A 19,851-nucleotide genomic window follows, 5' to 3' on the forward strand; every position below is an offset into this window, starting at 1 on the left:
ATTTATCCGCGCGTGGTTGCTATTCTTTTTCACTAATTATTATTATCCAAATATCGTTGTTATCATCGACCGTCGAGGGAAGGGAGGAAGAGATAGCGCTCGCTAAACTTGATTCTCTTCACGTTCGAATTAAAATCAAATGCGCGAAGGAAAGATTTATCACGCGTGGCCCAATGTGAGAGATGACTTGGAACGATTTCATTCCGCGACAATGATTTATACGCGTCATTTAACGAGAGGATTTTTCCGTTTCGCGTTTAAGGAGAAAATAAGAAGAAGAAGAAGAAGAAGGGAGAGATTTTCCGTCGCGGGATTAGGAATTTTAACGGCTTTGAAGATTTCATAAGCCACTTAACGCGGGGGGGAATTAAAACAAATTGCAGTTCCAATACCTCCGAAAGAGTTAATTACGTCGTCATTGGCTTTGACTTGTCTGTTATATGAATGAGGGAACATTATCGGCCCTCTCAAAAATAACGACCTGCGACCGGTGACGAATCACTGACGATTCATCCTGCGACAGTGTAATGCGTCTTTATGACTCTCGACTATAACTTTCACGTTTGAAGCGTTTTTCGTTAATCTTACCTTATTATCGTCGCGAGCATCGGAAGTGAAGCGTTCTCCTTCAGCCGCGGACATTGATTAACTCAAAACTGATATACGCTTAATTATTTATCGCGATTTTTCCATGAACATTGAGGGGATCCTAAAGTCGTTCTTTTTCATCGACTAAACGTTAATCTTCACGCACGCCGTTTCCTCTAATTGCATTTACAGATTTAAAAAGCCTTCTCCATAATCAAAGTGTGGTTAGTAATGTATAACGGACGCAACAAATTTTATATATGTATATAAAAAAACGAAAAAATTGGAAATAATTACGTATGCTCACAAATTTTCGCAGAAGCTAATTTTTTATATTAGACTTCTAAGCCAAATTTCGGAAATTCCACGTTGTTCCGGTGTCTAATCTGCATCTCACACTTATTTTGTAGGAAAAGACCGTCAAATATTTATATAAAGCGAATATTGGCACCCTTTGACAGCTCTAGATGAGCTTGTGGCATTTTTTTGTGGCACAATATTTTTAATGAACTGTTCATAACTTTTCTCACATATTTCTTATAATTCATACATGTAGAAAAAATTTTTTAAAGCCAAATTGGTTCAAATATGAGCGTAATGACGCTCGCTCCTCAAGTTCTGGTTTTTGAAGAGGCCAAATGGCGTACAATGCAGTATTTCTTTATCTCATCCTGAAATAAAAAATCAAACGAATCTGTCTTTTTAATAAAATTGCACACCGGAAGAACCTAAATCCGATAGCAAAAAATACTAAAATAATTCTACACAGTTTTGAAAAAATGTCGAATTTTTGCATAAAATTTTCATTTTTATCATGTGAAAAAAATAGTATTCTTGCAAGTTTTATAGGTACTTCCGGTCGAGAATTTCATGAAAAATAAACATGTACCGTCTCAGCTATATTGATCGAATATTTTTTGAGTTATATTGTACGCCGTTTTGACCCTCTCGCAAATTAGGACTTGGAGAGTAAACGTCATTACGTCGCTATATTTGAACTAATTTGGTTTAAAACAATTTTTTCTACATTTAATTATAAGAAATATGTGAGAAAAGTTATGGAGAGTTATTTAAAGTTATTTAATTCATTAAAAGTCTTGTGCCGCAAAAAATTTATGAAAATTAGCTTTTTTTTCAGCTGATTACATGACCTTTCCCCCTTAATTGTAGAGAAGGGTTTTTAAATCTGTAAATGCAATTAGAAAAAACGGTATACGCAAAAATTAATCGTTTAGTCGATAAAAAAGGACTTTAAGATCTCCTTAATAATTTCATCGACCGACTTTTTTACTTTTTTCTGTTGTTGATAAAAAATGCACCAGAGCCCATGTACATTAGCGTATGCATTTTAATTCTGTAAAAGGAATTATATTTCCGTAATACGAAAGTACAACTTGTTTAACAAAATGATATTTTTGTCGATAATATAGACGACTCTAGCATCGCCTAAGTTAATTATAGAAACCACTTTATCTTCTAAAGTTTAAATATAGTTGACACCAAAAATGATTAATTTATAATTATTTTCAAAGTCTACTGTAATTAAATTATGCTAATTATAATAGTTTTTTATGAGCACACACTTTGTATATTATAATAATTACTAACACTATAGTAGTAATAAAAATAGCTCCTATAAAAGTGGAGTTTTTAATTATAATTATTTTAATATTTAATTATAGTCATAAATGTCAAATACTTTTTTCTCAGTGCAACATTCTTCACAAATTGAACTCTTGATTAATAATATGAAAGATATCAACTGAAAGGAATTCCACGGCAACCGTGCATGGAGCCTCCAAAGTCGTTTAAGTTTAAATAAGATCCGTTGCTGGTTTTCCATCCAGTTCTTTTTTAATCCAGGACGAATTTGATTATTTATTTTCTCCGCCGCGCGAGGGACAAAGATCTCAATTGCTCCTGTTTTTCCACCAAACGATCACTTTTACGTGCATGTGTGTGTCCTCGCACGTGTATAACACATATACATAAATATATACATATGTACATATACAGGGTGTTCATTAATGATTGTACCCACTTTTTACCATAGGAGCATGATTTACCGACGGATATGTATTTCTAACATATTATTATATTAGAAATAACAAATGCGTGCTGCTATGGTAAAATGTGGGGACAACCATTAAAAAACACCCTGTATACATATGTACATATATACATACATACATACATACATATATAAAAAATATAATATATACAGTGTATATAGTGCATATATAAAGCTAAATGCGTTATATCGAGTGCAATGATTACAGCGAAGTGTTACTCCATTAAAATTTCCGCGCTGGTAAGCGTAAACAAGTTAAGCCCGCCGCAACAAAATTACCAGTTCGAGCGATATTGCGTTAAAATATTCGAGCGGGCGTACAAGTTAAAAGCCCCGTGTCGCTCGACAGGTCTAATCGAAGAACATATTACGTTCTTTTTGTCACGGCGGATTATTTTTCACGTGCATCTACATATTTCCAGCCTTGCCGGAGGACGAACCTGTTATCACGGCACGACCTGGGAAACATCGTTATCAAGTCGGCGACGTTGTGCGGTTCAATTGCACTTCGGCGAAGTCGAAGCCACATGCCACGCTCAGCTGGTTCATCAACGCCGAACCCGTGAGTGCTCAAGACATGAAGCATACCTCTCTCTCTTTCTCTCTCTCTCTCTCTCTCTCTCTCTCTCTCTCTCTCTTTGCTTGCGTACCGCAACTGCAAATGTCTTCTCGGGCTGTCGGAAGCGTAAAAGTTTCACGGCGACATCAACGACGTCCGAGATAAGCCACGATCCTAGCAAATCCGTCCAAAGTAGTCTATTCGCGCACGCTTACGCATGACACAGTTGAGTAGTAGGAAGAGAGATCTTATCTACGAATTCTGTAGCTATAATAGTATCATTATTAATTATATAGAAAAATAAAGATCTTTATTTTGAGAATATATTTTTTTTTCGAAATATAAATATTAAAATGAAATTATGTAATGTTAAACAGACATAGCTTGTTTATATAATAAAATTTAATATTTTATCAAAAGAAATTTTATGAAGAAGAAAAATATATTCTTATTATTCAATAATATTTTCACGAATTAAAAAAGTATCGGATAGAAGATAGAAGAACAATCAGTGTTGCGCTTAAATAATTTAAAATTTATGTAGATACAAATAAGATAAATTGCGTATAAATGTATCTTAGATAAGATAAAGATGATTTAATTTTTATTTATCTAGATAAAAGATAAAAAATTCATCGGTTTATCTAGATAATTTTCAGATAATATCGTTATTGAGCAAAAAACAATTTAGAATATGAAATATTTTTATTTCTAAAATAATATTTTTAAAAACAAAAATTCTTCAAATAATTATACTGAGAACAAATATTTCTCATTTTTAATTTTACGCAAATAAAAATAAAAATTATAAATAGAAAAAAGATATATAAATATAAATTGCATTATATAATAAATGACAAATTTTTTCCGAAAAGTTTTCGAATTTATAGTTTTGGGGAAATTTTTACATTGCGCTACTGTTGAACTATGTTTCGATATACATTGCCAGTAAAAATCTATAGTAAGCCTTACGTATTTATAGATTTTCAGTACTGGCAATAAATTTTGCAATCTTGAAAAAATTTGTTAGGATAAATGGTAACTTGGAGCTAAAGACTATTGTCTAATTAATTAATTAGTTAATTAATGTGATATGGTTGATTCTTATGAGATTTATTTTATACAAAAAAGAAACAAAATTTTGAAAGTAACAAATATAAAACCAGATATAATAACGCAAGTGATCAGCCAACTTCCATATCACGCTGAGAAAACCAGTTCTCGTCCGATCACTGAAGTCAAGCAGCGTTGAGCACGGTTAGTACTTGGATGGGTGACCGCTTGGGAACACCGTGTGATGTTGGCCTCAATTTTTTTTCGTTTTTTTTTTTTAGGCAAACAGATATATAAATATTTCTAATACTTTCTTGTTCCTTTAGAAAATAATGAGAAAAAATTTTTATTTTAAATTCGAAGAATCCATGTTGGAAATATAAATGTTCTTATCTTACATTCAATATATTAAAAACTCTTCTGGGTACTTAAAAAATATACAGGGTTGGTTAAATAAGTTAATATTTAATATTTTTTTAATGAAAATTAATGGTTTATAAAATAACTTTTGGCCCGATCGAAAGTTATAACACTTTATTTTCGTTATTTGCATTATCTCAGATAATTTAAAAAGATAATATTTCTTTATATTATCTTTTTAAAGATAAAGATAACGTACAGTATAATAATTTAGATAAAGATTAGATGAGGCTATTTCTTTATTTAAATGATTATCTAGATAATTTTATATAGATAATGGCAAACACAGAACAATATTTTTAAATTATGAATTAGAATTTTTTATAATACTACTGTCAAAGTAATCATATTGTGCTCCTTAGATAATTATTACAATATTGAAATAAAAATTTAATATTTTGTTGAAAAAGATTATCATTAAATTTTTTAAAAAAAGATTAAAATTACGCAGCTAACGTTATGTCCAAAGTCAGGGCATTAGACATCTTAAAAGGTCATTCTGCTGTGATACTTTGAAAAAAATCGATTATTAAAAAATTATTTAAAAAAGATCAGAATCGATATGTTTGATGAAGCTGAAGGTATGAAGCAGGAATTGCAGATTAGTCACAAAGTATGTTTTTTCACAATTTTTCAATACTACAAACTTCAAACGCGTTTTTCTTCAAACGGATTTTTTTTCTGCATGGCAGGACAAAAATTTCAATAACTAATGCACCGATCGGTCTGAAATTTGGGAAACTTATGTTTTACACGTCTATCATTCCTACCAAAAAAAGGTAAAAATATTTATTTTATTGTACTTTTTACACAACAAAATAACCAAAAAAGGTAGTACAATTTTTTAGAGGGAAAATGGTTCTCGCATTCAGATGCGAGTTAGCTACATTTATTATTAAATTGATTTTCAATTTAATAAAGTGATATTACTAATTCTTGTTCAATTTGAAACTGTGTTATGCTCAAAAAATCTATTCAATGCGCAATTTAGTGTACTTGAAAAGGTATATAAAATCACACGATAAATATCAGCATTAAGATTTAGCTATGCCCGTTAAGGCACTTTGTTTATATTATTGTCACATTATCGGTTGAATAAGTTCTTTAGTACAAAACAGTAGTTTTTCCTACTTTTTTTTTTCAAAACGGCATAAAGTTTTTTTTATTTTTTAACAAAAATTATTAATTGTGATAAAAACAATATAGCGACACTCATACGAATTAATCTTATTGAATTTTTTATTTCCGATGTGTCTAACACATGATGTATGAGAAATCAATCCTGCAATAAACATGTTTGTTTTTAAGTTAATAGTATCCTTAATGATACTATTAGAAAAACTGAAAAACAATAAAATTAACATTATTTTGACAATTTTTTATATTATTTATATGTTCCTTTGTAAATCCACAAAATATTTATTTCAATACATTGTATATTCACTGAGAAACACATCCCTAAAAATACCTTAATTTTCTAGCTGCCTTAAAAGCGATTTAAAAATGTCTTCAAACAATGTTATGTTGAAAGGCATCTTAAACATAATTTCAACGTAACATAACTTAAAGATCTTTAAATCATTATATTTTATATTTTGATTTTGGCATATATGCTAAATGTCTGGATATGTTTAAGATTATCAAGCATTTATATATCATTATAAGCAAGAAATTATATTTTTGCTTTATAATATTAACTAAAAGTTATCGTAATTTAAAAATTGCAGTCTTCTTAGGTATATTCATTTTTTTTCTCATCAACGATAAAAAATAATTGTGATGATTCTTGAATTTTAATTCTGAAACCAGCTGCAAAGAAGCAAACTATGAAAAACTTGTTTAATAATGGTCTATGCAACAAAAATAAACCTAGTTTTTTTTTTCAATTTTACTACTGAAATAATTTTAATGAAATCAAATAAACTATTGAACATTTACTGAAGTTTTATGAATATATGTAAAAAATTTGATTTAATTTGTAATGAGACTTTCACAAATTTGCAAATGAACATTATAAAACACAATTTTATATAAGAATCAAGAACAAACAAAAAATTAAATAACTTTCAAATCAGTAAGAGAAAATTTTCACTAACAATAAGATTAAATTTTATACAAATAATCAAACGTAATAATAGGGTAACCTATGAAATATTTAAATTTTTGATAATACTTTGTGATGTGTCATACGTCCTTAAATAGAATATATTAGTTTTAAATAAAAATTCCTCTTATATATTAATTTTGATTTAATAGTAATGTTTTTTTTGTGAAAAATATTCAATACTCGATTATTTCGATTTTTATGAAAATAAAATCGAAAATTTTAATCTTTTTTTATATTCTCATCATGTTATATATACTCTTGATACATATATAATATTATACATATATATATATACACATGTAACTAAATTTTAAATAAATATTAAATAATATTTAATTGAAGCGAAATCCAAGTCCACTTTACTTCTCACGGATCGAGAATTCTGACGTTAAAATATTCATCAGATGTTCCTACAAGTGTCAAAGTTAAACCTGCACGTCTGTCTTAATAAAGACTTTTTCCTCGTAATACATCATGTTTTACCGCCATCGTGATACACGCGCTACGAAGTTACGTCCGTAAAAGCGCACTTTGATATTACTATACGACAAGGAAAAGTCATAACAGTTCACTCTCTTTTTTCCTCTCTTAGTTCCCCCCTTCTCTCTCTCCCTTTCTCTCTCAAGCGTTGTCAAAAGTTTTCCACCGCAAATTTCGTTCTTCCGCGAAAATAACGCATCTCTGCACCGGCCACCCACGTTAATGTCTCGTTGACCCGCGATTACGCGCTAACAAAGCTCGAGGATTAATTTTGCAAAGTGCATTCTATGGCGTGCGCGCGGGGAACTTTTTCATTTTTCATTCGCGAACAAATAATAATTGGTCCTTGGGTAATTAATCTTCGTGTGTTGCGAGCGAACGCTCGCGCGCACTCAAAATTGCCTGATTAGTCTTTCAGCGCGTTCACTTCGTGGCTTATTAAAATCGGGATTACATTTAATCAGTATTCAAAACCGATAATCTTAGATTAGAAGATAGACTTTCGCGATATTCGTAGAAGATGCCCTCTAAATTACGGTGCAAACGCATTGAATTTAAGAAAAGTAGCACGAGTTCGCGTGGGAACGCGCGCGAAGAGATGAGACGTTGAATAATTCCATTATCGTGATTGGAATTAGTGTTGTATGTTAGGGTGCTTCTTAATTTTTGTCACAGAAGTTGCAACAAAATTTAATGAGAGAGATAACAATCTTTTGCTGAACGATATTAAAAGTTTATATAGTACTCTCAGGGAGAGCTCGCGGGTCAAGAGTCAATTTTCCTGGAACGAAGTTGATTAGACAGATAATGCAGTGTATTTAATTTGTGACGCTAAGCACTGACGACGTTATTACGTTTTATTTAAATAAAAGGAAAAAATATATGTCTTGAAGATATTAAAATGACATTTAAGCTGAATCTCTTGTTTCCAGCAGAAAAGATCTAGGAAAAGATCAGCATTTGTTCTTCGCTTAACTCTTTCCCTAACAGCACATGATATCTAACGAATCTTGTGATATCGTATAAATATGTTGTACGATATTATGATATTGTACGAATATTCGTACAATATCTAAAATATTCATACGATATCTTGTGCTGTTAGGGCTGCAGACATTTCCAAGTGTTGAATACCGATGAGATTTTGACCCAATACGTACTTTTAGTACTGAGTACTTATTCAAAGATGCTCTAGATCTCTAGATCTATGATAATAATGATGTAATCAAAAATTAAAAGTAGTAATCTAAGGTTCACTTTCCAACTAATCCGCCAGCAATTTTCGTTCGATTGGGTAAGATTTTTCTGTAGAATTGAGACAGAATCTTTTCAGTATCGCGCTACTCTTCTAAAAAAATTTAAACTTAAAAATGAATGTTTATACGTATACACACGTAAAGTTCTCATCACACTCAAAAGATAGTCTTGCAAGTGCAGTCACAATTTTTTGACTGTAGAAAATTAACTAATGTAGATAAATGATTTATATCAAATATTGTGATGTCGCATATGTTTGGTACTTCACCAATCTAAATAACAGACACAGGATTTATACCTGAATTGTTTGGGAAATTTAGAAAGAAAATTTGTCTGTGGCGCCTATTCACGTTGAGGCCAATCACACTTATTATAAAATTTGACTATACAGAATTGGACAAGACCTAAATTTTCCAGAAGGTATATTGTTAAATGTTACCGCTAAACACATGGTGAAAATTAACATCGAATCTACGCCTATCCTTGTCAAAATCACTCCATCATTTTTTGAGTGTAGATAAGAGAATTTTAGAGACTCGTCGTTAATTTAGCAAAAAAAGACATTAACGACGTAAACGATGACGCGCCAGTGAACATTTTTCGTGGCGAAGGGAACGACCTTGTCATCGTCATCGTCATCATCGTTCAGGTTGAGAGAGAATATACAGTACCGCTTCTTCACTTCGATTAGGTCGAGCAGCAGTTCTTGAGACCCCACCCTCTCGTCAGGGACCGGAACGATCTGGAGACCTCCACACTCGGTCTAGAGTTCCGTCTGCGCCCGAAGCACTTCAAGAAGGGAGACTTGAAGATCAAATGCCTGGCGAGGATATATACCGTATATTGGAAATCGAATGAGCTCAGCATAGAGGGTGAGAGGCCTCTGAAGATACCGGTAATGGAGAGCAGAGAGACAAGGGCGCAAGGGCACACGCACGCCGAGCATATCCTAGGTAAAAAAAGAAATCTCCCGGCCAGCCCTTGACTGAGGGTAGATGACGTGGCGACAAGGACGAAATGCTTTGCCGCACGAACACGGATTTCTTTGTCGTGTCTTTTGATTCAACTACTCTTGTTAACCCTCTCGGTAGGAGAGACGAATCAAAATATAAAAAGAAAAAAAACCCTTTTCCCTTTATAAATTGGAGCTCTATTATTCGAGATATAAAATTAATTTGTACGTAATTTTCTCTTTGATATAACATGTTTAACTATAATATTTTAACAGGATACAGGAATAAAGAGGTAAAATTGTAAGTCAAAGCTGATAAAGGAAATTAAACGGTGCGAATTTGATTTACTATGTCATATACGTGTTTTAATTAAACATCCGTTAAATGTTAATTTGTTTAGAGCAATTAAAAAATTTTTAAACAATATCATTCGACATGAAAATATTAACTTTCCGAGTTAGACGTTTTATTTACCTTAACATCAAAAAGATTGGAACGAGAATCTATCTTGAAGAGCCATTACCCAACCCGGGTAAAGGGGGATAAGAATCGCTTTTCAAGCTCGTGTAAAAAAACTGACGTTTTTCACAGTTCACGTCGTTAATATTGATTACAAGTCCGCAAAAAGTATAGGCTTTGTGGCCGCGTGAGAAGGGCTTAGCGACCGAAATAATGGATCCCAGCCCTTTCGGTGTTAACATCTCCAACTCGAAGCTCGTTCTGACGCGCGGATAGTTCAGCAACTCAACGTCGTTTCTCTCCGATACGCTGTTTTAGTTCTATCGCGCAAGCCAAAGCGTAAACACGTAACTCGTTTTGCACAAAACTCGATCACTTTGGGGACAGCCCCCCAACGTGGGGACTAAGGAGGGAATTTTATAAAATGCCGAATCGCACGGAGAGAGACGCGCAAAGAGATCGAAAGATTAAAAGTCCAATTTCGCGGACACGCAAATCTGTAGCCCCCTTTTAATTTGCTCATTTTTTTACAGCGCACTTATACGTGCAAATCGCTTTAACTAAACTCGTTTAACCGAGCTCCAATTTTAAAATTTAAACTTTGAATTTTTCCCGAATATTTATGAAAATGCCCCTCTTACAGAAGACGCGAACTCATGCCCACTCTTTTATCTTTTTCAGCGAGCGGAAGTATAGCGTTAGGACCATGCGTCGTGCTGGTGATCATGGGATTACTAATGCTTCGGTAAGGATCAAGGACACCATACTCCATCTTCGTGCTCACCCTTCCCAGATATGCGAAAGCCACCCTCGTAATGCGATATGATTACGTCATATAAAATTACCCATGTTGTTTATATTTTTTATAATTGCAATTAGTGGAGTTAGAGACCACATACTAATCAATAATAGGCAGACGACACTATCGAACTACGTTAGAACTTCATTCGAACGTTCAGAGAAGATTTTCGTTGCAAAGGAACAATGGATTCTTTTTCTCTTCTCAGAAGTGATAAAAAGATTTTGGAAGATTTGCGGTGACCTCGTCGTTCGATTTTCGAATTGTATCTCGTGTACAGTGCGTGACATAAAAAAGCCGTTCACTAGGAAAAAATATTTCGTTGTAACTCACGAAAAATTTGTTTAAAGTGTACCGAATAAAACTATTTAGTTAATATAAATATTTAGTTAGTGTAAACAAATATTTTTGTATGTGCATGTACTAACGAAATAAAAAAAATTTAGTGCCTTCAGCGAAAGCTGTTTAGTTGAGGCATTTTTTAACAGCAATCAAAATTTTTTGTCAATAACAAAAAATTTAATTGCTTCTGCAAAATACATGTAAGTGAAAAAAATATTTGTTTATACTAAGTAGTTTTTGTCCAGTACACTTTAACCAAATTATTTGTTGTTACAATATTTTTTCTAGTATTGTTCCATGGTCGCATGAGACGTGCCACTGCAAAATAAAAGTGCCAAAATTCTGCAAATGCATTTTACAGTATGAATAGGTTACAAATATTCTGTCGCATACTATAATATCGAGGAAAATACTGTTACAAGTGAAGAAAAATAAAACATGCAACTTAAAACAATTTGGATTTTACGTTTTTGAAATTTTAACAACTTTAACGTTATTTTTTAAATTGGAATTTGATTAAAATTTTTTTATCGAAATTGCACTGAGAAACCCATTTAATTGAATGAAATCAAATGTAATTGAATCAATTAAATCTGTTGTTTGGATATGGACAAATGCTTTAGTCGATGCAACAATTTAGTTGGAAAATTTAGTAATATTAACAAAAATATGGTTACAACAAATCAAATGCTAATTAAAATAACTGTATCCTATATGGCCCACGTAAGTTTCACGTTTTTTTTTTCTATTTTTTTGCCGAGTCTAAATTAGAAACACAATCAAAAAAATTCTAACTTTGATCTCACTGCCAATAATAGAATACATAAAGTGAACTGTTGCAAACAAGTCACGTTGATAGCCTGTACGATATACTGCCGTTATTTGTTCACATCATGTAATGTTATTATAACTACTTAGAAACAGAAAGTAGGCCATATAGGATACAGTTATCTTATGTGTAGCTAAATTTGGTTAGTATCTTATTAAATTATATTTTAATCATTAAATCAAGTTTGCATATTAATAATATCAAATTTTCAAATTAAATTTTTTATTGCATCAACAAAAAATTTAATCAACTAAATGTTGATTAGAGTATAAGAACTCTGAAGTCAAAATAAGAACCGTTGAATCTAGTTCGAGTTAACTACAAAAGCATCACCTTTGCAAAGTGTCGAGACTTACGCGGGTGCATTAATTATAATGCACCGCAAGGTATTTTTCTTACGGGAGAACGTTTTCTCTAAGGGCAATGTCCTATATTGCTTAGCAGTCGCGATACAAATATAAATTATTTGAAACACCTTGAAAAAAAATACTTAAAAATTTACTTGACATATATTTCATTGAAATAAATCTTTATTTAAATATAGTAAAATAAAATTTTATTTATAGTAAATAAACCAATTAGTAAAGAAATAAAATACATTTTATAGAAATGATATTCAAAAATGTATATTCCGTAAATGTATATTTGTCACAATCAATTTTTTTTTATAACTAATAAATATTAAAGAAAATGTCACAAGTAACGTTTGCTTCTGAATATTTCAATTTTTTTTTCTCACTATGAGGTAAATCTGTTTATTATCGCTATTGAAATTCTATACAAACAAGTAAATCCAAAGTAAAAAATTTGATTAGCACAACATTTTACTTGTTCTGATAATATAACGTTTCGTTAATATAAACAAATTGAATGCAAATTCAATCAAACAAAATTGTCCAACCAAGAAATTTTATTTTATTCAGCTAAATGAGTCTCATGCCTATTTCCACCAACACAGGTTAACTTTGATCTCAGTTTAACTTACTCTTTATCTTTTTTTTTAGTTCTAAGAATTGGAAAAAGATAAACAGTAAGTTAAACTGAGTTAATCTACAAAGTTAGTTTACATTGGTGCAAATGGACATTATGCTGCGTTCACGGAGCATGCTATCAACGTTATTGCATCATTTTATCTTTATTTTACGTCTGTGATACGTATGACTGATAAAGGTAGAATGATGAAATATTGCTAATAGCGCGCTCTTCGAACAGCAGCCTTATGTCAGTGGGTTATTGCTTACCTATAACTTTATCCCTGTAACAGTTAAATTAAAGTGCAAATCTTGGCAGATTCTGTTGGCTGAAAAACCGTAAATGGGAAACATATATTATATTTTGTTATTGCCAATTCTGTTAGCACATTCCATCAATATGCAGCAACCTCTGTTGGCAAAATACAATAGCACATTGGCAGATTGATGGCAAGCGCCAAGCAGTTTTACTACTGTAAATAAAGCAAGAAACATTTTGCAAAAATGCAACTATATATATTAACAGATAGGCAGCCGAAAGCGAGCAAGTCTGCTGAACGCATTAGCGACAAACTGCACTACGACTTTAAGCAGTTTTGCTATTGCGAAAGTGTCAGCATTCATTAATTATGCAAAAATACAACAGCATCTGTAATTAAAATACATGAGATTAGCAGTTGAAAGCGAACAGGTCTATTTAATACATATTGATAACAAATTAATAGCAAAAATTCAAAGAATCTTCACTAAAATAACCAAACTAAAACACGGCATCGTCGATAGATAAATGCGGCAGAGTTTTATTTCTTGTAAATAAAAAAAAAACTACACAATGATATAGCATTATGGGATTTTTCATTTATATTCTAATTAAGTGATTTTGAAGGTAAATGCTCAAAATTAGGTTCAAAGACGAAAATAAATGAGATGCATTTTTGACAAGGCAAATTTTGGTTCTGTAAAAATTAATGCAAAGATTTTATTTTGATTTATTTTTGTTTCTAAAAACAGATTTGATCTTTATTTATTGATAATACTCTATCGACATGTCTGGTGATAGATTTGATCAATGTTGCGAATCTGTAAGCACTTTGCGATAAAGAAATCTGTTCAGAGTTTGTTGTCGCATTGCTATTGCCAGATCTACTCTGGCCTTCAATTTGATTTCAGAATACGTTTTCAAGATTTTATTCCCATTGGAGATAAACTGAGGACACAGTCAGTCCTGACTTTGGCATTATCATTCCGTTAACAATTGTTTTCCTTTTAATAATATAATATCCCAAAATGTTGGCAGTTATTACGGTGATTCTCTTTTGTAGAATTTTTAAATAGTTTAAAAAAATATGTATTTTCCGTTTCTCTCTAAAAATGAAAAAAATAGCACTTGCAACATTTTTGCTTGGCACGTCTCGTACATTCATCGGATTATATGCACTGCCATACTGATATTCATCGCGAAAATTTGGTGTTCCGACTTTTTACACTGCTTGCAGCGACTCATACATAAAGTGCGTAAATCGATTTGTTCGAGTGCACACACGCGCGTGCGACTTCGTCTGAATATTCACTGTGTACGGCTAGCACGTATCAGCTGTGCAAACTATGGCATGGGTCTGCGTTTTATTGAATTTTCATTAACTATGCCACGTCTGGAACGATAAAATGCAAGTATACTTCACTGAATTTTAAGACGATATAATATTAACAATTTAGCCGTACACGAGGAAATTCTTCGCAAATTTTCGAATTGGACATCGACGTGCAATTTGCGATTATTAAAATATTTCGGTCATCTTCAAGTATTTATTGAATATTTATTTAAAAAGTTTAGATACTTAAGGAGTTTCTCCAGTTTAAAAAAATAGATCGAAATTATATGACTTCATTCACATACCTTTTACAAAAGTCTTTGGCATTGCCATCTTCAAAATGATAAATAATTAATAAAATTTAAGTAATAAAAACGATAATTTGTTATTTAAAAATATCTTTTTTATAATATTAATAAATATTCATGTAAAAAAATTATTCATAATAATTTAAATATAAAAACAAGCGATGTTGTTACATGTTCATTAATGTGTGTGTGATATCATATTTAAAGAAAATTGTGTAATTCATGTAAACATTTGTGTAAACCTTTTATATTACAAAAATTATATGGTAAAACTTCATTTTTTTTTAAATTTTAAAATGTACTTTTCAATATCATTCTTCTTATGAATATAATTCTTTTTAATTTCTTACATTTGTTTGAGATTAAATTACTTAAAAAATTACTTTTTTTCTCTCGTAAAACTCAATATTAATTTAAAAAATTATTTTAAAAAACGTCATACAATCAAAAAATTCGAGAAAATTTGGAATGCCTATATATATTAATTATAAATTTATTTTCAAATTTGTTCAAATTTTTATATTGTGAAAAGATTGGAGAACTTCCTTAAAAGTATCTAAAAATGTCATTTTGTTCTACAAGATTAATTTATATCAATATACCACACACTCGATTCGTCTCGGATGGCAGATATTTAGTTAAGAAAACGAGGGCGACGCGCACGATGAACTTACACGACGCGTGTGTGCCCCTGTAAATCAATAAAATAAACACGAATCGAGAATCTAGTACATAACAACCAAGCAGAGGCAGCGAACGCAACGTAAACAAGACAAATCGTCGTTTCTGTTCGCCACCATACAGTAGCCCTTAACGATCTAGTCGCTATTAATCGTACATTAACAAGATTATATCCTAGGAATAATTGTACGGCGTGTGTGACTGTAGCGTGCGTTTACCAAAGATTTTCGAACTTTTCACGCTAAGCATTCCTAATTGTTAATTAATCACGGTGGCATGGTGTGTAGAAAAGATTTCGTAAATAAAAACTTGCCACACTCTTTATCTATGGTAGCTGTAAGGACACACGTTCTTGTACATATGTATATAAATATATATACATATATTATACATATATATATAAAATCTCTCGTAAGTCGGTCGATATATACTTATCTTTAATTTACGTTATAATATAATAAACGTTTCAAGGTAAAACGCTGTAATATCAAGTTACAAAGAAGAATGATATCGTTAAACTCTAATCTGCAGAAATATTTTCTTCAGTAAATCGCGTAAATTTCTCCCAAAATGTGTTGTACATCGATCTAATAAAACCGTAACGAAAGATATTGAAAGTAATATTGAATATTTATTATATAGAAAGTGAATCTTAATGACTGTGTCAACATTTTACCATGAGAGAGACCTAATTGTAAAGAATTATATTTAGTGGATTATACGGTTGCATTCGGTAAAACATTAACGCAACCATTAAGATTCACCCTGTATCTTAGATATTTTTAGAGGAAAAGATACGTTTAATCCACTTTTACTCTGAATGTCTCGTACATGTCTTGATTAAATATAAAAATCATCACTAAACATTATAAGCTATATAATAATTCGATATTGTCTTACGTTAAGGCTCTTTAAAATCCCATTATATGAGCACAATGAGAAGGAAGGAAATCAGCATAAAGCAAACATCATAAGGTAGTTGCATTGGATAGACAACGTTCCGTGAAGAACGGATGCTTTTTCACATGACCGTTGGACGATTTAGCCGGGGATTTGGCGAAAAATTTCAAGATCTTCTGCTCGTTGGTAGTTTCTGGCTCCTCCGTTTCTTCCCATTCCACCGTCAACGCTTTCGATTCGAGAATCTGCTCGGCGGTGGACCAGCTAAACCGGACGAGTTGCGGAAAACCGAATACCCGGTCCACGTTCGTGGACAGCCACTTTTTCGTCACTGGATCGGTGGGATAGCCGCTGCCGTACTGCGTCTCGATGTTTTCACCCTCGCGAAACCGCCACGCGCGTATCGCGTGATCCCGCGTCACCTTGGCACATATGCTGGCCGCGCTGACGATCGGATAGGTCGCGTCGGCCTTTTTTGCTACGACTATCTTGATCCCGGGAAACACACCTTTTAGTCGCGCCTGATATGATTCAGGCTTGCCCACAGTGTCCACGTAGATCTCAGCGACATTCACGCCTGCCTCGATCGCTCCCTGGATTAAATTTGTAGCTGATATCATGGAGACCTCGTTCAACGAGACCTTGGTGCGACGATACATGCTATTGGAGATAATGTTCGGCGATATCGCCTCAATCGCCCAACCGATGTTCTCTTTACGCTCGCAGATGTCGTCAAATATCTCATCGCGTTTCTTCTCTGTCAGGCTCTTGGAATCGGCACAGCCCAGATCAACGAGCAGTTGTTTCTGAGATAACGGAGCGTACGAGATTCCATAGACCATCGGACCTAAAACCGGACCGCGACCCGCCTCATCGACTCCGAGCTGACACGGTTCATCCTTGCAAATCTTGGGAACCTGTATAATATTTCGCATCGATAAATCAACAGTTCAATTACATCTTGATATCTCTGCATTCTTTTAACACTTGACGTACACTTTAGGATATTTGTATCCTATGTATTTTTCTTGAAAATATTTTGTTGATTATAATTAATTATATTTATATATTTTTTTAGTATATAACCATACAAATACTTTCTAAAAATGTTTCTTAAAATATATGTTATGTGATCAATTTTATATACTTATAAAAGTAATGAAAAATAAAATTACCAATGGACACAAATGACCAATCATGTATAAGAGTCTGAGTAATAAAGGTGTGTGTTAAGTGTTAAGAATTGTTTAGTTAAAAATTATCGAAATTTAAAAACTGCAAACTTCTTAGGTTTATACTTTTTTTTCTATGTACAATCTATAAGATTTTAATATTTTTGATTATGCTTTGACACATAAAGCCTTAATATTTGTTTCTTCATCAACAATATTTGCAAAGTATTTATAAAATGAAATATTATAATGGAGCCATATTCGACACACAATAGTGGCCATGAAAATAGAACCACTGAGAAAAAAAAACAACAATCATCAATAAAAATACTAAATCAAATTTGTACTAAATTTATATTTATAATCAATTTATTTCATATTATTTATTACAAACAAGAAATTAAAACAAATTTTTATTTTATTGCAATTTATATTAAAATAAAAGAAATAGTAAACTAGTATGAATGCATTAAATATTATACAGATGGTATAAGACATACAAGATTTGTACATACAAAAAATCAAATTGTAAAAGTGACTTAAATTAACCCTCCGTTTGCAATCATATTTTTACTCCTGTCTGTAACTTAGGTTTTGTCTGATATAAGTTTTATACTGTTCTAAGTTTTCGAACAATTTGGAAAATTCTATAGTTGCTTTCCAACATTAACAGTTTTTTTAAATTTAAATGTTAAAATCTTTATCTGATAAAAAAATTTTAATTTGAGCCGTAAAATTGAGAGTAAAATTGTGCCAAAAAGCTTGCGTCTAACTGAAACACAGATTCTTGCTTAACACATAACGCATAACCCATTAGAGAATCAATCAAATAAAATCCTTTTATTTCTTTTCACAAGCCAGAAATGAAAGACTTTGATTGATTAACTTTTTAAGCATTAAGAAAACATTTGTGCTTTGGTCTTCAGAGGATCAATTGTGTATTATACAACTTGGTGAAAATTACAAAAGTGAGTAAATTCAATAAAATATTTATAATTTGATTTGTCAAGCTCTAATGAATTTGCTCACTTTTGTAATTTTCATTCAACTAAAGTTTACACAATTGACCTATAGATTGTAGACAGCAGGTTAATTGTTATACTTATAAAAACCAACAAAATACATTCATATTTACATTTGGAAACATATTCGCAGTTATAATGTCAAATGTACATAGAATTATTTATTTTATCAACATTGTTTCGTTTCATTTTATTCATAAATGATAAAAAAAAATATTTACCGCCGAAAAGTGAATCTTGTTGACGCTGTGGCAGCTACGTTCGAAAAATGAATGTAAATCTTCTCTGCGAATGAGGCCGTTAATTGCTTCTTTGCACAAATCTTCCTCCTCCTCCTCTCGATTGCCATTTTTCATCGCACTTTCATTCTTCTCATTCATTTTTACAATTTTATACCGGCGTAAGCGCTCGATCAAAACAAAGCATTCTAACATGATCTAACATAACCTTAAACTTCTTTCAAGTCACATGTGGTCACATGGGTCATACCATTTCCACGTGGAATACCTCTATGTAAAATATATGGTTTATGCTTGAGTACTATTCTAATTTGTTCTAATTTGTTTCATGAATGAAAAATAGCTTCCACAATTGCCACTAATATAATAAATTATATAGTAAGTATAATATATAGAATGAATTTTATTGTTCAACCACAATTTTTATCCTACCAGAAAAATTATATATTGACTACACGTTTAATCGATTTAGGCACCATTATTTTGGCATAAGCCATTTTTTATATAATAAAAAATCAAGAACTTTATAATGTATTATTCAAATATTTATAATAACAATTGCAAATTTTTAACTAAGTTGATAAATGCCATCGCTCGTCAATTACATCGACTCTATTTGACGGTTACAAAAATTTATCCGTGACTGACCAATCTTTTCGTAATACCTCATCAGTGCTGATACCAAATATTAAACAATATTAAATAAATAACATTGATAGAGAAATAGTCTACTCGTTATACAGGTTATCAAATTTGAAATTTAACTCAAATTTAAAAGTTAAAATTTCAACAATGCGTAGGAGAACTAAAGACAATATATGTGCCATGGTTTCCCAAGTTATTTTACAATCACATTTTATTTCTATCAAAAATAATACGGATGGACGAAATGATATTTACAAGAAAAATAAAATTGTAAACCAGTATCAACCAAAGAAATTGTATACAGTCCCAGTGTAAATAAATAAAGGATAAAAAAATTTTTGTTTTTTTATCATTTTCTCTGAAACAAAATAAGAATGAGCAAATAGCTTTTTTCTTAGTAATCT

At 31.6% G+C, this 19,851-nt stretch overlaps 2 protein-coding genes and 1 non-coding gene across 3 annotated transcripts in view; 2 read left to right on the plus strand and 1 right to left on the minus strand.

Moving 5' to 3' along the window:
* The window catches only part of LOC105208235, a 185,386-nt gene extending 172,926 nt beyond the window's left edge, over positions 1 to 12,460 (plus strand). The window contains exons 5-7 of the mRNA XM_026138096.2: positions 3,082 to 3,221; positions 9,227 to 9,488; positions 10,629 to 12,460. Of these exons, the coding sequence (XP_025993881.1) occupies positions 3,082 to 3,221; positions 9,227 to 9,488; positions 10,629 to 10,696 (470 nt within the window). The 3' untranslated portion in view covers positions 10,697 to 12,460. The remainder of the gene's footprint in view (positions 1 to 3,081; positions 3,222 to 9,226; positions 9,489 to 10,628) is intronic.
* LOC113004535 lies at positions 4,406 to 4,524 on the plus strand. The gene has a single exon (XR_003269095.1). It is a non-coding gene; the product is annotated as a 5S ribosomal RNA (ribosomal RNA).
* A 1,124-nt stretch (positions 12,461 to 13,584) lies between the features above and the next one.
* On the minus strand, positions 13,585 to 19,189 carry LOC105208234 (ribonuclease H2 subunit A). The gene is made up of 2 exons (XM_011178033.3): positions 18,785 to 19,189; positions 13,585 to 17,286 (listed from the first exon to the last, which is right to left on the minus strand). Exons 1-2 carry the CDS (start codon positions 18,995 to 18,997, stop codon positions 16,438 to 16,440), a joined length of 1,062 nt encoding a protein of 353 aa, XP_011176335.1. The 5' UTR covers positions 18,998 to 19,189; the 3' UTR covers positions 13,585 to 16,437.
* Positions 19,190 to 19,851: the final 662 nt, after the last annotated feature.

Source organism: Solenopsis invicta, chromosome 3, assembly GCF_016802725.1.
Source record: "Solenopsis invicta isolate M01_SB chromosome 3, UNIL_Sinv_3.0, whole genome shotgun sequence".
Taxonomy (NCBI): Eukaryota; Metazoa; Arthropoda; class Insecta; order Hymenoptera; family Formicidae; genus Solenopsis; species Solenopsis invicta.

Coding starts and splice junctions, on each gene's coding strand:
- LOC105208234 (XM_011178033.3), bottom strand. CDS start 18,997: ATGTTAGAATGCTTTGTTTTGATCGAGCGCTTACGCCGGTATAAAATT. Junction 17,287..18,784: donor ACAAGATTCACTTTTCGGCG/GTAAATATTTTT, acceptor AATATTATACAG/GTTCCCAAGATTTGCAAGGA.